Here is a 22,915-nt window from a genome sequence, read left to right as displayed (position 1 = left end):
CTCGATTAGACTTATTGAGCCCCTGAAAGCCTTAATTTTCATCCGATTTGGCTGACATTTTGCACACAGTGTTCTGTTATGACTTCCAACAACTGTGTCAAGTATGGTCAAAATCTGTGTATAATCTGATATAGCTACCATATAAACCGATCTCCCGATTAGACTTCTTGAGCCACTGGAATCCGAAATTTGGCTGAAATAACTTTCCACAACTGTGCCAAGTACGTTTCAAATCGGTCAAGAATCAGATATAGCTCCCATATAAACCGATCTCCCGATTAGACTTCTTGAGCCTCTGGAAGCCTCACTTTTCATCAAATTTGGCTGAAATTTTGCACAAAGTTTTCTGTTATGACTTCCATCTACTGTACCAAGTACGGTCTAGAGCCCCTGAAATCCCCAATTTTCATCCGATTTGGCTAAAATTTTGCACATAATGCTTTGTTGTGATTTCCAACAACTGTGCCAAGTTTGGTCCAAATCGGTCGAAAACATGATATAGTTCCCATATAAACTAATCTCCCGATTTAACTTCTCGAGCCCTTACAAGCCGCGAGTTTTTTTTTTCAACCAACACACCGGGGATGTCCCCTATGAATGCAGTGCATTGCTTTGTTGAAAGGAAATTAGAAATTGGAGGGGGAGAAAGGATGTAGAGTTTGTTGTCATTTGTCTTAAATCTCGTTCGATACCTCATACGAACGATTCGGTCGAAATAAGAATTCTCTCGATATTGCATTGTGCGGTCCGAAGTATTTGGTTTTTATACCCTACACCATCACTGCGGTACAGGGTATTATAACTTTGTGCATTTGTACGCAACACTGAGAAGGAGAAGAGCTAGACCCATCGATGAGTATTCCGATCGGCTTAGAATAACTTCCTGATTGGACGTAGCTATGTCTGTCTGGCTGTCCATGTATTCTTGTAATCAAGGTACAGGTCGCATTTGTTGTCCGATTTCCATAAAATTTTTCACAAGTCACTTTTTTTCTCCAAGGAAGAACGCTACTGATTTTAGTCCAGATTAGTCCAGATTTAGATATAGCTCCCACATATATATTGCATCCGATATGCCCTTTTAAGACCGTAGAAGCCACAATCTTTACCAAATCCGGCGTTAAAAGTTTTTATTGACGTCCCAATATGTGTGCATAATTTCATCAAAATCGGTTCAGATTTAGATATAGCTCACATATATATATCTTTCATCCGATGAGGCCTTTTACGACTTTAGTATCCACAATTTGAGTCCGATCCTTACAAAATTTAGCATGAGATGTTTCGTGTGACGTGTTAATACGTATGCAAAATTTCATCCAAATCGGGTCGGATTTAGGTATCGCTCCCATATATATCTTTCATCCGATTTGACCTATTAAGGCTGTAGAAGCCACAACTTTGGTTCGATCTTTACCAAATTTGACAGGAAGTATTTTTTTGACATCCCAATATGTGTGAAAAATTTCATCAAAATTGGTTCAGATATAGATATAGCTGCCATATATATCTTATATACGATATGCCTTTTGAAGCTGGAGAACCCACAATTTTGGTCCGATCTTTACCAAATTTTACACTAAGTACTTTTTGTGACGTCCCAATATGTGTCTAATATTTCATCAGAATCGGATCAGATTTAGATATAGCTCCCATATATATCTTTCATCCGATATGGTCTTTTAAGGCTGTATTAGCCACAATTTTGGCCCGATCCTTACAAAATTTAGTATGAGATGTTTTATTTGTCATCCCAATACAAGTGCAAAATTTTATGAAAATCGGTTCAGATTTGGATATAGCTACCATATATATCTTTTATTCGATATGGCCTTGTAGTCGCCACAATTTTGGTTCGATCTTAATAAAATTTTGCGTGAGCTGTTTTATTTAACATCCTAGCACGTGTGCTAAATTTCATTACAATTGGTCGTAGATATATCTATCTTCGATATGGCCCTTATAGTCTGTAGTAGCGACCATTTAAGTCCTATCGAAAAAATCTTACAAGTTTCTATTCAATATAATGTAGGTATGCAAAATTAAAGTCTGACTATATTTCAACATAGGTTCCGTGCATTAAAAGTATTCTAGTACGCAGACTCGATAGTGTAGGGTATTATATAGTCGGCTCTGCCAGACTTTTGCCTTTCCTTACTAGTTTTTTATAAAGACAAAGGTTTGTCATTCAGTTTTAAAAATGATTTCGAGCCGCCGTGAATGGCTGGAATAAATTCCAGTCGAGAGGTCAATTTTTCAACGCCTTTTGCAGCATTTGGGGTGATAGGTTAGCAAAAAGGTTCGAATATGCTCTTCCAGAACATCAATTACATCTTTGGCGACCACACCACAAGTCCTTGATGGTATATAATTTTCATGCAGCGCCATTTTGTTGGAACCGAAGGTCCTCTACATCAACATCCACCAATTCAGGCACGAAAATGTATTTAATTCTGGCTCTATAACATTACTCATTGGCGGTAACATTACGACAGGCTTCAGTTTGAAAGAAATATGGGCCAATGAATCCCTTTAGAGCAGTGTTGGGCAAATGTGCTAGTGGGCGTAATATTTCCAAGCCCATGGGCTTATGTTCTTGTTCGCGTACACAAATGTGTGTAATAGTGTGTGTGCATTTACCCGTCACTGCTTTAGAGAACTCAGAGAAAGCGCCTGGATCCCGCTTCCATTCTGGCGGTTCTGTTTGCATAGCATATGCCACCACTTTTTCGTTTTCGAAAAAGTTTTCGTTTCCAGGAACCCAAGACAGCGTATGTCATGTGCTTAGGGTCTATTCAGAAACTCTATGCATGTCATTAGGCATTGAGCGCCTTGCGCGCTGCCATAGATTAGGTTAGGTTATGTTGAAAAGAGGGAGCATATATTAATCCGGCTTATGCCACTATGGACTATTCACCGGTCCCGAACGTGAAATAAAATATTCACCGAACTCGCCTCTCAATAAGTCCATAGTTACGCGTGCTGTGTGGCACTTTCTTGTTGAAACCGCATGTCATGCAAGTCAAGCTCTTGGATTTTGGGCAAAAAAAAGTTGGATATCATCTTACGATAGCGTTCACCATTCACGTTAATGTTACGATTCACATCATCTTTGAAGAAGTACGGTCCAATGATGCCACCAGCCCATAAACCGCACTAAACTGTAATTTTTTCTGGATGCATTGGTAGCTCTTGCAATGCTTCTGGCTGATCTTCACTCCAAAGTCGACAAGTCTGCTTATTTACGCACTCATTGAGACAAAAATGAGCTTCGCGTAAAATGCAAAAAGCACGCGATGAACTTTTTTGACAGAGAACACATTTTGATAATAAAATTCAATTATTTGCAAGCGTTGTTCGTTTGTAAGACGATTCATGGCTAAATTATAGACCAAACTGAAGCTGTTTGACAGCGAAACAAAACACTAAACGTGCGTGAGCTGTTTAAAGCAGTGTTGGCAAAAAGATAATAGCTAAAAAAATCACCCTATAGTTAACCTTAATCAAAAATTGCATTCATATTCCTCAAGCTAAAATCTTAGTGGCTAATTGCAACGGGCTTATTCCTTTTGAATCATGCTATCGATATCGAATTTTTATGGCCAATTTTTTAATTAAAAAATTTCTTTTTGGTGTTTAAACATAACTCTTTTTGTTCCTAGTTTTCAAAAAAAAAAAAAAAAAACAAAAATTTCCTTCATAGTTTTCTTTTGCTGATGCCGTGATATAAATTTTCCTTCATTAAATATTTCAAAAACAGGCTCCAAGAACAAACCTTCTTTCACCTATGTACAAAGTGACGGCAAGCTTGGAGCAAAGGAACAATCTGTAGTGGGTAACATGAAAATACCAAAAAAGAATGGTGTAAAAAAGCAATCCTTTGAAATAGACCAAAAAAGTTTTCTGCGGGCACTTAAAATGTTTGATGCGATCTTAGGATGAAAAATTTCCTTGAAGACGCAGTGGTTGTTGAAGCAGTAATGCAACGAATTTCACACACACTTTGAAATGCAGTTTTTTATACCCTCCACCATAAGATGGGGCTAGACTAACATCGTCATTACGGTTGTAACACATCGAAATATAGGTCTAAGACCCCATAAGTTACATATATTCTTCATCCCCATGACTTTTTAAGTCGATTTAGCTATGTCCGTCCCTCTCTCTGTGGAAAGCACGCTAACTTTTGAAGGATTAAAGCTAGGTTGTTGATATTTTGCACAAACACTTCTTGCTAATGTAGGTCAGTTGGAATGGTAATATGGGCCACATCGGTTCATATTTGGATATATTTCTCATATAAATCGATCTCCCGATTTAGCCTCTGGAGCCTCTTGAGGGCGCAATTATTATCCGAGTTGGCTGAAATTTTGTAATATTATGCGGAGGCCACTGTAGCGCAGTGGTTAGCATGTCCGCCTATGACGCTGAACGCCTGGGTTCGTATCCTAGCGAGACCACCAGAAAAAAAATTTTTCAGCCTGGTATTCAGCCAAAACCTGGTATAGCCCCCATGTAAGCCGATCTCCCGATATTACCTCTTGAGTCTCGAGAGGGCGTAATTATTGCCCGATTGGGCTGATGCTTTGACACACATACTGTTTTAATGATCTCTAACATACGAGTCAAATATTGTCTGAATCGGTCCATAACCTGATATAGCTCCCATATGAACCGATTTACCGATTACACTTCTTGAGCCACTAGAGGGCAGTGACTTTTTTATGACCCTTAAAATTCGTTCCAAATACGATCTAAATCGGTTCATAACCTGATATAGCTCCCATATAAACAGCTCCCAATTCTTGAGCCCTTATGGGGAGCAATTTCTATCCGATTTGGTTGAAATTTTGCACAATGGCATCTTCTATGGTCTTCAGCATTCAAGCTATGTATGGCCCGAATCGGTTCATAGCATGATATAGCTCCAATAGCATAGCAATTCGTATCCATTATCCTTTGTTTGCCAATAAAGGGGTGCAGGGGAAAGAACTTGAAAAATGCGATCTATGGTAGAGGGTATACAAGATTCGGCCCGACCGAACTTAGCACACTTTTACTTTTTTTACACTTTACAATATCATAGGGAAGGGAAAGAGCATTGCTAGGAACCGTTATAATATATGGAGTTACTTCAGGCACCCCAGAGTTACTTCAGGCACCCTAGAGTTACTTCAGACCCCACAGTTTTTTCTTGATGGTATTGATGGTTGCTGTATTAAGGGCCGGTTTCTCGTAGAAAAATAAAGTTCGTTATAACTAAATGGTGCATTAATTTATCGAGAGAATAAACCTCCTGTTAACCAATTTGGGTTTCTCGTGCACTTTAAGGCATAGATGGGCAGTATAAACATTCGCACATAAATGCCCGTGGATATAGGAAAAACGAATGCAAATTCAAGTACAACATAAACAACTTCGTGTGGCTTCGTTCTGCTACCTCTTTTCAAAGCCGCTTCTTTAAGTAAATGTTTGATGATACTCGCACAAACATAGTTTGGCCTGTTAGTGTATCCATCACTGTTTTAAGGTAACTTAAAAGATATGGCAATATTACGCAGCAATCAGCTATAAAAGTATTCGCGTACTCAAGAATGTGCACAAATGTTTACTGAAAGTCGCTCATTTGCCAGTAAGAGAGAGAGAGAGAGAGAGAGCATGAGAGCGAGCAACATTTGAAGCGTTTTGTATATAAGAGGTTGTAAATTTCTGTTGGAGGATTTTCCTCAAGCGAAACTTTCTTACTCTCCAGGAAATTTTTAGGTTCGGTTAAGTTAGATTGAAAGGAGGGTGCGGACACTATGGACATACATCTAAGCCAGTATTCGTTTTGTTGTGCGCTCTATATACTAAAAAAGTAACCTCAAAAAAGAAAATCGAAGCAAGGATTTCCGTAATATGCCAATATTACGCAGCAATCAGCTATAAAAGTATTCGCGTACTCAAGAATGTGCACAAATGTTTACTGAAAGTCGCTCATTTGCCAGTAAGAGAGAGAGAGAGAGAGAGAGAGAGAGGGAGAGAGAGAGCATGAGAGCATGAGAGCGAACAACATTTGAAGCGTTTTGTATATAAGAGGTTGTAAATTTCTGTTGGAGGATTTTCCTCAAGCGAAACTTTCTTACTCTCCAGGAAATATTTAGGTTCAGTTAAGTTAGATTGAAAAGAGAGTGGCCGCCACTATGGACATACATCTAAGCCAGTATTCGTTTTGTTGTGCGCTCTAAATACTAAATACTAGAATTTTCGCCGTCCTACCGACCTTTTCGCTGTTCCACATGGTTATACTGACCTCCTTCTTTCTTTCTTTCAGTAATAACCTCGTCTTTTAACAATGTGGATCTCCCCACCGCTGTTCCATAATGTTGCATGCGCATTTGTCGCCCACTCCCTTAACTCAAACTGCGTCGACCCGAAAGGCTTCGGGTTAAGCAAGTTTATTAACAGCAGTTCTCTGTCCTTCACTACCAAATCGTCTGCTTTCTCATTCCCAGTTACACCGCTATAGCCCGACACCCAAACGATGCGGATCGTGCCATCCTCAGGGAAGGCGTTAATCTCCTTCTTACACTGCAAGACTGTTCGTGACCTTACCGTCCTGGTTGTTATTGCCCTTATGGCAATTTTACTGTCGGTAAAGATGCTCACAATAGACGTCTTCGTGTTAGCACCACACCACTTCACGCATTCCGTGATCGCCCGGATCTCCGCCTGCAGGTCCGTATTATGGTCAGGCAGTCTAAAACAGATCTCAGTCCCTTGCTTCTCAATGTATACTCCCAGGCCCACTCTGTCCTCAAGCTTTGATCCATCCATGTAACATGATCTTCCAGATGGCAATACTAGGGTTCCGTCAATCCAAGACTGTGCCGAGGGCAGCAGTGCCTCGCCCTCGACTTCAAGGTTCATCTTAGGTATCCGATCGGAAACCTCTTCCCTTCTTTCCAGGTTTCCTATCGTCGCCTCGATTATACCGCGATGGTATGAGCTACTCCCATCCTCAATCCATTCTTCCATCACCTTAAATCTCATAGCCGCAGTGGCTGCCTCACACTTAATCCGTATGTCAATGGGTCGGATATCTAGAATAGTCTCCAGTGCCCTAGCGGACGTGGTCCTCATCGCTCCGCCTATTCCAAGACAACATATTCTCTGAACTTAATGTATGGTCCTTATGTTGCACTTCTCCTCTCTAGCAGTTCACCAAACTACTGAGGCGTATGTAAGTTTTTGTCTATTTACGCTCCTGTTGATCCAGTGGACTATCCTCGAATTCTGGCCCCATTTCGTGCTTATGGCCGGTTTACATAGTGCCCAACATCTGTGAGCCTTTTCGGTACGCTCCTGAATGTGGCACTTCCAATTCAGTTTCCTGTCCAAGATCGCACCTAAGTATTTGACCTTGTCAGATATCGAAATCGTTCTATTGATGAAACATGGTGAGTCAAATTGACCCACTTTCGTTTTCCCCGTGAACTGGCAGATTTCAGTCTTCTCTGGCTTAACATTGCTACCCCTAGGTCTAGTCCAGTCATATGCTAGACCTAGGGGTCGACTGGGCTAGACCTAGGGGTCTCAATGTTAACCCAGAGAAGACTTAAATCTGCCTGTTCACAAGGAAGACGAAGGTGGACCAATTTGACGCAACAAGTTTCCTCTATAGAATGATTTCGATATCTGATAAGAACAAATCCTTAGGCATGATCTTGAACAGGAAACTGAATTGAAGTGTCACATTCATGCAAGTTTTTACTGGAACTTTTCCAGCAGCATCGCGAACACACCTAATATTATGCAGCAATCGGTAAATAAAAAACAGCTGGTTGTATATCACCATCTGTTTCAATTTGTTGGGTCGATAAATCACTAAACCCATCCGCCGGTTAAGGTTTATCGTTAAGAAAATCAGTAAGCATAGCCCACCCCCCCAGAGGCCTTTCTTCGCTTGAGGCTGACATATAAACCTATCTCCCGATTGCGCTTCTTGAGCTCCTAAAAGGGGGAGTTCTTGTTTAATTTACCTGAAATTTTGCACAACTACTTCTCCTAATCTGATATAGCTCCCATATAGACCGATCCGCCGATTTAGGGTCTTAGGCCCATAAAAGCCACATTTAGTATCCAATTTTGCTGAAATTAAGGATAGTGCGTTGCATAAGGCCCTTCAACATCTTTCCTCAATTTGCCCCAGATCGGTCCAGATTTTGATAACGCTGCCATATAGACCGATCCGCTGATTTAGGGTCTTAGGCCCATAAAAGGCGCATTTATTATCCGATTTTGCTAAAATTTGGAATAGGGGTTTGTGTTAGGCCCTTCGATATCCTTCTTCAATTGGGCTCAGATCGGTCCAGATTTGGATATAGCTGCCATATAGACCGATCTGTCGATTTTAGGCTTTGGGCCCATAAAAGGCACATTTATTGTCCGATGTCGCCGAAATTTGGGACCGTAGGTTGTGTTAAGCCCCTCGACATACTTCTGCAATACGGCACAGATCGGTCCAGATTTGGATATAGCTGCCATATAGACCGATCTCTCGATTTAAGGTTTAGGGGCCGCATTTATTGTCCAATTTCGCCGAAATTTGGGACAATGAGTTGTGTTAGGCCCTTCAACATCCTTCTTCAATTTGGCCCAGATCGGTCCAGATTTGGATATAGCTGCCATATAGACCGATCTCTCGATTTTAAGCTTTGGGCCCATAAAAGGCGCATTTATTATCCGATTTTGCTAAAATTTGGAACAGTGGGTTGTGTTAGGCCCTTCGATATCCTTCTTCAATTTGGCCCAGATCGGTCCAGATTTGGATATAGCTGCCATATAGACCGATCTCTCGATTTTAAGCTTTGGGCCCATAATAGGCGCATTTATTATCCGATTTTGCTAAAATTTGGAACAGGGGGTTGTTTTAAATTATTAAAATTACCAATATTTTGTTATATAGAATTGAATAATGACTTTTACTTATTATTACCTATGGGACATAAGGTATTCACTTTTCACCGGATTTTGACCAAAGGTGGTTTACATAAATACCCGAGGTGGTGGGTATCCAAAGTTCGGCCCGGCCGAACTTAATGCCTCTTTACTTGTTTTTGCTTCATTCAACTACTCTTTATGAACTCGTTCTTCAAGACAATTACTACACTGAAAGAAAAATATTTGTCTATCACCAACGATGAATAGCTTGTAATATCCTCCACACTCTATAATAACAGCATATCAATAATTTTTAGAAAATGATTCATGGAGTCTAGGAATTTTATAACCTTTTTATCTTCATGGACATTCGTTTCACTCAGTGTCTTAACGCAATTAAAACACCAGCATAGCAGGTCCACCTTCAAAACAAACAAAAAAAAATCCTTATTGCTATGAACTATTAGTGTATGTGAAGAAAGCACAAACATTTTAAGGAAACATTTTTTTACCCAAAGAAACACAAAGAAGATGTGCTTAAAAGAAAATGCAAAACTATTTCTTTGCTAAGAATGTGCCCGTTTTTCATGGTTTTTACAAGGAGAAAATTACAAACGGATTGAAAAAATGAGTTATACAGAGCGGTAAGGCAAAGGCTTTATAATGATAAAAGGAACAGTTTAAAAGTATAACAAATAGTTTTGGAACAGAGTATTTTTGACAATAACCCAGTACAAGAGCTCTAGATTAGCTCTTGCGCTGGGTTATTGGGCTGGCTGGGGTGAAATGCAGTGCCCAGTCCATCTGTCTGTCGAAAACACGCTAACTTTCGAAGGAGTAAAGCTAGCCGCTTGAAATTTTGCCCAAATACTTTTTATTAGTGTAGGTCGGTTCGGATTGTAAATGGGCCAAATCGGTCAATGTATTAGACTTATAATCCGATCAAATCCTTTATTTCTTATTTCTCAGGCTACATAGATGGCTTATTTCCATCATAACTTAATGCCACATATGTTTCTTCTCTAGCTCCCAGATACAAAATATATTTCCCTACTATAACAAAAGCAATTTTGCTTTTGAACATTCCATTGAGGGACAGGGTCAAACTCAATATCAATGAATGCTTTCCGATTCAAATTTTAGCTCAATGATAAGGGTCCTCCATTTTATAGCCAAGTCTGAAGGGCGTGCCACTGAGCGACACATCTCTGGGTAGAAGTTTTAACACGTCATAGATCCTAAGAAATGTTGTCGGCATTAGGAGGGGATAATCACCGCCATGGATTAGAAATTGTTGAAGTGAGTCTGCAATGGACTGCCGTTATTACCTAGCTTCACTTAACCTAACTTCTACGTTAAAGTTACTTCAAACATACCAATTTGGTCATCTTTTGCTACATATCAAACATTTGCCAAAAATTTTAGAAAAAAATACAAAAAAGGCTTTAAAGAAAAACACAAAAATATTGAAATGCCACAAAACTTACCTATGTAGTATTTACCCACCTATGTTACCTATCTACATGTGATTATCGTGATTGTGGGGCTAAAAGTCTGCTGCCTAGATCTGTCGTTAGCATTAGAACTAAATGTTAGCATGTGTCCTTCTAAACCAGATCCACCGCCAAAAGTCAATGTGATTGTGTGATTGAGTGTTTAAATCGAAATGTATTTACCTATTTACTCGTTTATAGTGTATGCTGCATATATACATAAGTATCTATGTACTCTTGCCGTTGTCTATGTTCTGAAAAATTCCCCATGAAATGTTTACCATCTGTGTGTAAAAACCGAACAGTATCAGAAGATCTATTGCAAAAATAAAAAAAAAATTAATGCAAAAATTGTCAGTAGTCCAGCATATCAAAGCATCTAAAATCTGATGTCCCATTCATTTGCTAATAAATATAAAAATCTCAGTACACATTCCCCCCCCACTTTGCAGAAGCCTACTTTCTAACCAATCAGTATTTGTAACTGGGAAAGCTCCCGTTTTTATATCTCTAATGCTCGGCTTAAAACTCATTCAAAGCAAAACTAAAACTGACTTGTTTTTGGAAAATTCACTTCTAATATTTTTGATAAATATAAGAAAAAAAAACAAAATTTATAGTTGTCACATTTCTTTTTGTATTTTATTATCTAACAGCATTTTGCATATACAAAAATGAGTTCTTTATTTTTCTTATTTAATTTGAATTGCATTTCTTTTAAAACTCTCCAATTTTTAGTTTTTTTTTCCTTATTTTTTAAAATTTGCATTTTTCTTGTTTTTGTATGTACATATGTTGTTGTTTAATTATTGATATATATTTATTACATGTATGTATGATAGATAATAGCAATGCAACTTAATGTCTTGGAATGGTAAGAAAAGCTCACTGATTTATTACTTATGTTAAATTTTTATAGTTATAAACTGTTATCGATACTTGTATTTAAGAATAATAGTGTGTAAAAGAAGTTCAAATATGTAATAAAAAGTCAAGTTAATTTGAATATTTGTATATATACTAGCTGGCGCGTTGTGCTTCGCTACACCCATAACTGTTTGCGACCCCCGTTTGACATGGTCCAAATTCGAAAATTATTTATATTCGCACTTAACTCTCATAAGAACCCCATATTGTCCCGTTTGGACATGTTTTGTCATAGCCAATAATTTAGGGTTGGGGCAACATTCCGTGAATTGACCCACAATTTTTATATAATATTCGTATTTTACTCTCAAATACCTTTTGTTTGAGTCTCATCTTGTCTCGGTTGGTATACATGTCCATTTGGTGCATAATTTTGGGGTGGGGCGAACCGTCTGGGAATAGCTCCCAAACTTGTATATAAGTTTCGTATTCTACTCTAAAATAGCTTACGCTTGAATCCCATATTGTCCCGATCAACCTACATATCAATTTGGAGTTGGTTTTCGGGGTGGCTTGTTCCCCCTTTACCCCTAATTTTTATATAAGTTTCGTATTCTATTTCCGATTACCTTTCCTTTGATACATACCCACATTGCCCCAATCGGTAAACGTATAATTTTTGAGCGGTTTTTGAGTGTGGAGCGGGCCCCTCGACTGGTGAGGTCGAATTGTTTTATCAAATTTGTACTCTACTCTTAAATACCTTTCATTTGATACCCATATTACCCCAATCAGTAAACATGTCCGTTCGAGTGGGTTTTGGGGTAGGGCGATCCCCACGGCTATTTGACCCTAAAGTCTAAAACCAATTTTATGTTTAGGTGTAACCCTAAGGCATACTAAATTTCTTTAAAATCTTTGTAGCCATTTCAGAGATGTGGCGTTTTTGAAAATCGTGGTTAGTTAGGGGAGGGTCCGCTCCGCCCCCTCACGGTTATCACAAATTGAAGCACCCTATTTTCACCGGGGGACTAAAATCTATCATCTGGGAAAATTTCAAGAAAATCGGTTCAGCCGTTTTGAGTCCATTCGGAACAAACAAACAAAGTGCAACACTTTAATTTTGTTTTGGTGTTACAAACGGAATAATGGTGGGCCTAAAAATGACCCCAAAACAAATGCACCCCAAGGTAACCAAATGCATAAAACCGCATTCCGCTGACATTTGAAACTACGAGTTTTATTAGGCCCGCCGATATCCTATCCGAATATGGTTCAGTTTGGACCATGGATATATTTGGTCTTAAGCCATAACAGGCGCTTTTGTTGCCCGATTACGCTAGAATTTGGAACAGGGTGTTTTATTAAGGCTGTCGACATCCGAACCGAATATGGTTCATATCGGGCCATTTTTTTTATTATCTGCCATATAAACCTATTCAGGGTCTTAAACCTATAACAGGTGCATTTATTATCCGATTTCGCTTAAATTTGGAACATGCTTCATATCGAACCTAATATGGTTCATATTGGGCCATATTAACATATAATTGCCATATAGACCGATCTGCCGTTTCAGGGTCTTAAGTTAATAGAAACCGATTACCGACTACCCGATTTCGCAGAAATTTGTTTTATAAAGGCTGTGAACATACGAACCGAATATATATACTTGTCCATATACCATATTTACCTGCCCTATAGACCGATTTTAGATCCGTTACGATTTTAGACCCGTTAATTTCAGCGGTCGTTATCCCTTGCTAATGCTGGCAACATTTGTGAGGATGAAAATTGCGCCCCCTATAGGCGCAATGTATTTTAAAGGATACATTCAGTATCGAGTCACTTATTATACCCTCCACCATAGGATTGGGGTATACTAATTTCGTCATTCTGTTTGTAACTCCTGTAAATATTCCTCTGAGACCCCATAAAATATATTTATTCCTGATCGTCATGTCATTTTAAGTCGATCTAGCCAAGTCCGTCCGTCTGTCCGTGTGGTACATGTTTTGATATAGTTGCCATATAAACCGATCTTGAATCTTGACTATCCGATTTGGCTGAAATTTTGCATGAGGCGTTTTGTTATGATTTACAACAACTGTGCTAAGTATGGTTGAAATCAGTCCATAACCTGAAATAATGGTAAATTCCAACTAAATCGGAGAGAAATTGCACTCTCTAGATGATGAACGGTTTATAAAAGATCTATATATGATTAACGGTATATATAAGATCTATATAAGGTTATTGATTTACTCGGACCATATGTAACATGCCTTTTGAAACTCATAGCAAAAGTTTTCGTACAAAATTTCAGCCACATTGGGTTATAAATGCGCCTTTTAAATGTCTTTAACCTAATATATCTGTCATAATAACCGATCTCCCGGTTTCACTTTCTGAGCCCTTCTTCTTAGGCTGCAAGTCTTATTCGGTCCGGCACAATGACTTTCCTTATGATTTCCAATATAAATTTCAAGTATGGTCCGAATCGGTCTATAACCCAATATAGCTCCCATATAAACCGATCTCCCGGTTATACTTCTTGAGGCTTAAGAGGGCGCAATTCTTATCCGATTTTAATGAAATTTTGCACAGCGTCTTTTCCTCTGACCTTCAACATACGTTAAAGATAGGACCTGGATTGGTCTATAACCTGTTATAGCTCCCATATAAACCGATCTCTCCAGAATACTTCCTGAGCTATTCTTATCCAATTTGGCTGAAATTTTGCACAGCGTCTTTTCCTTGGACCTTCAACATATGTTAAATATAGGACCTGGATTGGTCTATAACCTTTTATAGCTCCCATCTAAACCGATCTCCTGATTATACTTCTTGAGGCTTAAGAGGGCGCAATTCGTATGCAATTTGTTTAAAATTTTGCGCAATTACTTTCCTTATGACCTCCTACATAAATGCCATGTATGGTCTCAATCGGTCAACAACTTGCTATAGTTCCCATATAAACCGATCTCTCGATTGTACTTATTGAGCCTCAAGAGGGCGCAATTCTTATCCGATTTTAATGAAATTTTGCACAGCGTCTTTTCCTCTGACCTTCAACATACGTTAAAGATAGGACCTGGATTGGTCTATAACCTGTTATAGCTCCCATATAAACCGATCTCTCCAGAATACTTCCTGAGCTATTTTTATCCAATTTGGCTGAAATTTTGCACAGCGTCTTTTCCTTGGACCTTCAACATATGTTAAATATAGGACCTGGATTGGTCTATAACCTTTTATAGCTCCCATATAAACCGATCTCCCGATTATACTTCTTGAGCCTTAGGAGGGCGCAATTCTTATTCGATTTTATTAAAATTTTGCGCAATTACTTCCTTTATGAGCTCCAACATAAATGCCAAGTATGGTCTGAATCGGTCCAAAGCCTGATTAAGCTCCCATTTAAATCGATCGCTCGATTATACTTCTTAAGCTTCTAGAGAGCGCAATTCTTATACGATTTGACCGAAATTTTGCACTGCGTCTTTTCCTATGACCTTCAACATACGTTAAAGGTATGGTCTTGCTCGGTCTATAACCAGTTATAGCTCCCATATAAACCGATCTCCTGATTATACTTTTTGAGCCTTAAGAGGGCGCAATTCTTATTTGATTTGATTGAAATTTTGCGCAATTACTTTCCTTATGACCTCCACCATAAATGCCAGGTATGATCTGAATCTGTTCAAAACTTGATATAGCTCCCATATAAACAGATCTCTCGATTTCACTTCTTTAGCCTCTAAAGGGCGCAATTCTTATCAGATTTCGCTGAAGTTTTGCTCAACGACTTTTCCTATGACCTTCAACATACGTACAAGGTGGGGTCCTAATCGGTCCATAACCTTATGTAGCTCCCATATAAACCGATCTTCCGATTTTACTTCCAGATTCCCTATAGGACACAAATCTTATCCGATTTGGCTGAAATTTAGCTTAATAACCTCTACTATGGTCTCCAACATCCAAACCAAGTATGACGCTCGAATCGATCCATAACCTGTTAGTATAGCAATTCTTATCTTTTATCCTTTGTTTGTCTATAAAGAGAGGGTATATAAGATCCGGATCGGTCGAACTTACACGCTTTTACTTGTTTTTGCTCCAATTTCTAATATCTACTTACTTAATCCGTATGCATTTGTTGCTCCTTTTTTTTCGTCCAAATTGAGAAGGGTGAGCTTCATTATCCCACTTTTTGACTGCTTGAAATAGAATATAACATCGCCTTTGATTCTTCTGATTCATTGATGTATATCGCAAGTGAGTCTTCAGGTCTAATCGCTCTTCTGTTTTATCCCATTTGCAGTTCCAAATGCTTAGCTTGTCTTGCTTTTTTTTTTGGATTGCCTACTGTAGCCCGTTGGATCCCAAAGGGTATCTGTTTTTGATCACGACTTACTGGCATCTTCTTTGCACATAATCCGTGCTTCTTGCCATAATGGGAGTGCGATTGTCTGCTTCTCCGACCAAAAATGTGCATCCATACAGCATCCAAGATTTCAACGATCGGATCCAATTTGAAACCTTGGGCAGCATCCGATGTTACTTTACATATCTTGTAACACAATCAAAGAACTTCATGTTATCCAAAATTTGCCACTCAATAGCCACTTTGGCAAAAGCAATTGTCTGTATCGCATGCCACATAAAAACAAAGTTAGCTGGAAACATACGCACAAATACAATAGAGTGAAAGATGCGCAAACGTTTTAATATTCGTTCAGTGGATTTGATTTTCAATTTGGTGGACGGACATCGTGTGTTTTTTGCAAATGAACACCACTCAGGTGAGTGCCATATGAAGCCAAAGCAATCAGAGGAATGAGACATCAAGTTTTGTTGAGCGGCATAGATATACTCCGTTGTTTTTTTTTCAATTGCTTTTTTTCTTTTGGGTTTAAAGTGTTTTTATTAGTGACGTATGTGTTGCCTGTCTCCGTCTGTTCAAATGTGACAGACTTACTTCCACTATTCTCTTTAACCAAGCCAATCACAAATCACGCAAATTTCGGCTCTCATAACTTTCAACGGTAGCTGTGTGTGTATGTCTTCTATTCAATTACGGCCAATGTGAGCCCTCGTGCGTGTTGCTCGAAATATAAAATATTATCAGCAATCATTTATGCTCATAAGCAAAAACACCTACAAAAGCTCAACGAATTTAAATGAGTATTGTGTGTGTTCGTCGTTGAGAGTCGTAAGCGTCAACAACGATTGCTGGCATAAGGTGTGCGCTTGCCATTCGCTGCATGTCTACCATAACTTTGAACGTGAGCTGTGTGTGTGTGTCTTCTATTCAGTTACCGCCAATGTGAGCCCTCGTAATTATTGCAAAAAATGTAAAATCAATTTATGCTCATCGGCAAAAACACTTACAATAGCTTAACGAATTTACATGAGTATTGTTGGTCGTTGAGAGTCGTAAGCGTCAACAACGATTGCTGGTATAAGGTGTACGCTTGCCATTCGCTGCATGTCTACCATGTGCACTTATTTTTAAGGTAGCTTGCTGCTGTTCTCTGGTCCCAATTAGCTTTGCACAACTCTCGTAAAATACTCGGAACTATAAATTCATCTCTATGGCCTGCAATGCGTCATATGGATACCTCAGCCTGTTGATTACGTTTTTGACCTGCATTTATCACATCAACTACGCCTTTTAGGGCCTCCATTGTTGCCGTAACAATGGCAATGTCTTTGTCGTGAGCTCTTGGGTCAAGTGCTGACAATGTTTCGCATTGATACCATATGTCAGCGCTATACAACCAGCTCATCTTTGCATTGATTTGAGTGCTGATGAAGGATCACTTTTTCAAATGAAATATCTCAAATTGAAAGCAGGTCTTACTAGAGTTTAGTTTACCATCCACCCTGAGCCTTGTTGCTTTGGATATAAGTATTGATTATAATTGATAATTGTTTAAATAAGTTTTAACCAATTTAAGTTCCATTATTTTTAAATCCTTCTAAATTTTAATATTTTATATCAAGTGAGCTTTTCTCCCCCATTCAAAATTCCACTGCTGATATATATACTTACATTTTTTTTGATATAAACTTTGATTTCTTGATTTCTCTTAATTTAATTTTGTTCTTCGTAAATGTAAATAATCCAATTGGGTGTGTGTTTTCTTCTATGTTTTTTATATTCGTTCAATACATTTTTTGGTATGTCTATGATTGACTTGATTGTGTGGTCATGTGTAAAAACAAATACAAAACAATTACCTATAAAACCAATACCATCAAAAACACAAATCCTTACAAAACCATAAAACAAACAAAAACCATATAAAAAAAAAACTGGATAACAAATCAGGACTAAATTTCCCACCGGATCATAGTACCACAGCTGCTGCCACAATATCGGCCAATAATGCTGCCGCCGCCGCCGCCGCTGCAGCAGCAGCCGCTGCCGCAGCCACCAACAGCACTGGTCCTGGCAATGGACTATTGGCCACCTCAATATCCATGCAAAATCTGGTTACCCTAGCCTCAATGAACCATGGAGGCACTACAGCCCAACATACATCTGCCTATGGCTCTCAGGCAGGAGGACATTATACGGTGCCTACCAGCAAGTCACTTACGGCGATTGCCACCTTGCCGCAAGGTCATGGAGTGGCGGCTCAATACACCACAAGTGCCGCCCCACATCATCTGGCACATCATCAGTCGCAACAGCAGCAACAGCCGCAGCCACAGCAGTCCCATCAACTACATCATCAAACGATGGCAGCCCTTGCCACAGGACCTGCGACTGTTCCCTCGTATGCTGCTCATTTGGCCGCTGGTACTGCTGGCCCCACACTGTGTAAGTATTGCAAATGAATCCTTTTTATATTAGTTTTACTACAATATATTGAAAACATACTTGTATTTGTCCGCATTGTTGTTGTTCGTTTTTTTTCCCTCCTATCTATTGATTTCCATTAACTAAATGTTTTGTAGTTTGATCCTTGTAATTATCCAGTTTGTGTATATGTGTGTGTGTATGAGAGCGCGCGCGCGCCCGCTTATATGTTGTGCTTGGATTTAGAGCGTTAATGTAATTAGTTTTTATTATACAGCACCCTTGCATGGTTTCTCGCATTTGTATGTTTAATCAATTTAATTAAGTACATCTATACATCCTTTTTCATGTCCTTTTTAACCTTTTCGTTTAATGAGAAAATAACATTCAAGTTATAACAGCAGCCAAACAACAGCCAGACAACCAACCAACAACAGAACGATTGTTATATGAGTTCTCCCTCATTCGCGCTAGCTCGCTATGTCTTTAGTGGCGTTTACAAATCTATAAAAAAAGAAAATTACATTAGCTGCAACCGCAAGCAGTACATGCCAGTGATATAAGTCTATGATTGGCAACATCCTTGAGGGCGTGGGATTGTTAACTTTAGTGAACATTATAAGAGCTAAGGAGGTGGTTAAATATATATTTTGCTTACCCTAAGTGCTTAAGAAATGAAATCGGAACAAGAAAAAACGCGCTAAGTCCGGCCGGGCCCAAACTTATATACCTTCCACCATTGCAATCTCCAGAGGCTCAAAAATTCAAGCTGGGATATTTTTTTTATATGACAGCTTTATCAGGTCATATACCGATTTAGACCATACTTGGCACAGTTGTTGGAAGTCATACCAAAACGAGATATTCAAAATTTCAACCATATTGGATAAGAATTGCGTCCTCTCTAGAAGCCCAAGAATACTAATCGAGAGATCGCGTGTACCACAGTGATCACTTCCATAAGACTTTTTTGCTGGAGCTTCTTCCTACATTCTGGCAAGATAACCTAGCAAACGCAACATTGTCGCACAGTGGGTCAAACGGCAAAAAAATTGGAAATAAGTTTATAACTGTTGATCTTAGCGGTACAAAATGTTCTAAACATTTGTAGAGGAGGACATAGGCTTTCAGTAGGTCTATACCATTAATACAGGCTGAGGTACAGGCCATAAAAGTTGACCAGTTTTGACCTCTTCAACCTTCTGGGGGCCATAACTTTTGATCAACTGAACCGATTTGCATGGAGGCCACCATAGCGCAGAGGTTAGCATGGCCGCCTATGACGCTGAATGACTGGGTTCGAATCTTGGCGAGACCATCAGAAAACAACATTGTCGCACAGTGGGTCAAACGGCAAAAAAATTGGAAATAAGTCTACAAGTTTTTATCTGTTGATCTTAGCGGTACAAAATGTTCTAAACACTTGTAGAGGAGGACATAGGCTTTCAGTAGGTCCATATCTTTAATACAGGCTGAGGTACAGGCTATAAAAGTTGACCACTTTTGACCTCTTCAACCTTCTGGGGGCCATAAATTTTGATCAACTGAACCGATTTGCATGGAGGCCACCATAGCGCAGAGGTTAGCATGTTCGCCTATGACGCTGAATGACTGGGTTCGAATCCTGGCGAGACCATCAGAAAAAAATTTTCAGCGGCAACTTTTGTGAGCTACTATGCCATGTAGAACATCTCTCCAAACAGGTATCGCACTGCGGCACGCCGTTCGGACTCGGCTATAAAAAGGAGGCCCCCTTGCATTGAGCTTAAACGTGAATCGGACTGCACTCATTGATATGTGAGAAGTTTGTCCCTGTTCGCTAGTGGAATGCTCTTGGGCAAAAATTTGCATTTGAACCAATTTGCATGATTTAGGACCCTAGAGCTTGACGAGATCCAAACAAGTAAAAGTGTGCTAAGTTCAGCCGGGCCGAATCTTGAGAACCCACCGCCATGGATTCTGCTAAAAATGTATAGAAAATAAATTAAGTTGTAGGGCATAATTCTACGTTGTAGGGCATAATTCTACATACCAAACTTCTGTCAAACCAGCAAAAATTAATGTTTGTAGGAACCGAACAAGGATGATCGAAAGACCGGTCTACATGGGAGCTATATCAGGTTATAGACTGATTTTGGGACAGTTGTTGGAAGTCGTAACAAAACGTCGCATGCAAAATGTCAGCCTAATCGGACAAAAATTGCGGCTTGTGGTCAAATCGGGAGATCGGCTTTAATGGGAGCTATATCTAAATCTGAACCGATATGGCTCATTTGCTATCCCCATTGACCTACGTTAATAGTTAGTATCCGTGCAAAATATCAAGCGGCTAGCTTTACGCGTTCGACCACTATGTTGCTTGCGACAGATGGTCGAATTTTTTTTAAACCTCTTTCTCTAGAGTTCTAAATCGCGCAAAGTCAAATGTGGTCAATTTTGGCACCCTGTATCTCACCCTGTATTAAGGATGTGGACCTACAGCAGCACTTTCCTCAAAAGCCTTTGATCAACAAATAAAAAGTTTTAGACTTATTTCCAATTTTTTGCCGTTTGGCCCACTGCGCGTCGTCTTACAGCTCATACAGTTCGTGGTTCATAAAACACAGTGGGATAGAAAGGAAAAAATGTAGTAAAAAATTAGAATAAAATCGGCCGGGCCGAACTTTGGATACCCATCACCCGGGTATATATGTAAACCATCTTTCGTCGTAATCCTTTCGGATTTATGTTACCCATAGCAGCTGTATCGAAATATGGTCCGATTTGGACCAAATTCGGCACGGACATTAAGTGGTCTCATAAGATAAAGTCATTGTTCAATTTTGTTGAACAAAATATTGGTCGATAATTGGAAGCTATATCCAAATATCGTCCGATCTGAAGCATATACGACACGAATGTCGAAAGGCCTGACATAAGTCACTGTGCCAAATTTCAGCGAAATCTGATTATATGGGACCAAAACTTTAAATCGGGAGATCGGTTTATATGGCAGCTATATCCAAATCTGAATCGATCTTGGCTAAATTGAAGAGAGATGTCGAAGGGCCTCACACAACTCATTGTCCCGAATTTCGGCGAAATCGGATAATTATTGCTCCCTCTAGTAGCCCAAAAAGTCAAAATCCAAGATGGCATTATATGTCAACTATTGTATGGTTGCCCAAAAAGTAATTGCGGATTTTTTAAAAGAAAGTAAATGCATTTTTAATAAAGCTTAGAATGAACTTTAATCAAATATACTTTTTTAACACTTTTTTTTAAAGCAAGGTAAAAGTTACAGCTGATAACTGACAGAAGAAAGAATGCAATTACAGAGTCACAAGCTGTGAAAAAATTTGTCAACGCCGACTATATGAAAAATCCGCAATTACTTTTTGGGCAACCCAATATATCAGGTTATGGACCTATTTGAACCATACTTAGTACATAATTACTAAGGCGATCTAGCCATGTCCTTCCGTCTGTCTGTTGAATTCAGCTGAAACTTTGCATGAAGTGTTGGTTCAAATCGTTCCATTAGCGGATGTAGCCCCCCTATAATCCGATCTTGGATTTTGAATTCGTGAGCCTCTAGAGGGCGCAATTGTTATCCGATTTGGCTGAAATTTTCCATGAAGTGTTCTGGTTCGATCATGCCAAGTAAATTGGTTCATAACTTGATATAGCTCCCATATAAACCGTTCTGGGATCTTGACTCCTTAAGCCTCTAGAGGGCGCAATTCTTATGAAATTTGGCTGAAATTTTGTACAACAGCTTCGTGGCAAATATGGTGTGAATCGATCAATAGCCTGATATAGCTCCCATATGAACTGATCTCCTGATATGACTACTTGGACCCCTATAGGACACAATTCTTATCCGATTTGGCTGAAATTTTGCACAATGACTTCTACTATGGTTTACAACATTCACTCCATTTCTGATCCGGATCGGACTATAACTTGATATAGCTCCATTAATATAACAATTCTTATCCATTATTCTTTGTTTGCCTAAAAAGAGATACCGGGCAAAAAACTCGGCAAAAGCGAGCTATGGTGGGGGGTATATAAGATTCGGCCCGGCCGAACTTATCACGCTCTTACTTGTTCACGTCCTCACCTACAAATCCCCTTAGATAAGTCCAAGTCCTTAGCCACACCCTTTGAACAAGAAAAATCACACTTTCTTGATCCTTGACTTGTTGTAACTTGGCGGTTGAGCCCGAAGTCTCCAGATTGCGATCGCTCTGTTGCCGCCTGCGTGTTACCGACCCTAATTGATATGATAGAAAAGCACTGTACAATTTGCCGGCCATAATTGATTTATTTGTCTCGCAGGTCCTGTTTTTCCAAGGAAGGAACTAGGATCATAATGATCGGCAAGTCTTCGTGAGGTCCTCAATTAAGCCACTTTTCTTTGCTGAGTCAAATGCATGACCCATTGTCAGCCGCCTATTGTGGGTGAGTTTGTAGTCAACGGTTACCAATGATCTGTAGCCATCAAATTACCGACCCCATTAGAGATGGCGAACTCGCTGTGATGGCATCATGTATCTACGCCAATGGAGAGGGTTTTTTCTTTGCTTGGTAGATTAGATGGGAATCTTGGAAACCATAGGCAGGTCGTCCATCATTCCACTTTGCTTTAATGAGTCAAATGCTCTCTATTTCTCTCTCTCTCCCTATCTAGCTGTCTTTATTTGACGACTAGCTTTCTGTTGAGTACCTCCAAGATATTTAGAACGGAATGGTGTTGTACTTAAATACTAAGTTAGTAGTTTAGTTACGAATCACATTGGGAATAAAGGTAAGCATTTGGATAAGTTTCTCTTTC

General features: G+C 39.3%; 1 protein-coding gene across 10 annotated transcripts in view; it reads left to right on the top strand.

The window, feature by feature from the left end:
• The window catches only part of LOC106088092 (CUGBP Elav-like family member 2), a 596,808-nt gene that overhangs the window by 553,790 nt on the left and 20,103 nt on the right, over window positions 1-22,915 (top strand). For 8 of the 10 annotated variants that reach the window (XM_059364554.1, XM_059364553.1, XM_059364562.1 and 5 more), the window contains one exon: window positions 17,623-18,117. The exons of the other annotated variants lie outside the window; for them this stretch is intronic. In XM_059364554.1, the coding sequence (XP_059220537.1) occupies window positions 17,623-18,117 (495 nt within the window). The remainder of the gene's footprint in view (window positions 1-17,622; window positions 18,118-22,915) is intronic. 10 annotated transcript variants of the gene reach the window in all.

The sequence above is a fragment of the Stomoxys calcitrans genome, chromosome 3 (genome assembly GCF_963082655.1).
Source record: "Stomoxys calcitrans chromosome 3, idStoCalc2.1, whole genome shotgun sequence".
NCBI lineage: Eukaryota > Metazoa > Arthropoda > Insecta > Diptera > Muscidae > Stomoxys > Stomoxys calcitrans.
This window is presented reverse-complemented; position numbering and strand designations above follow the sequence as displayed.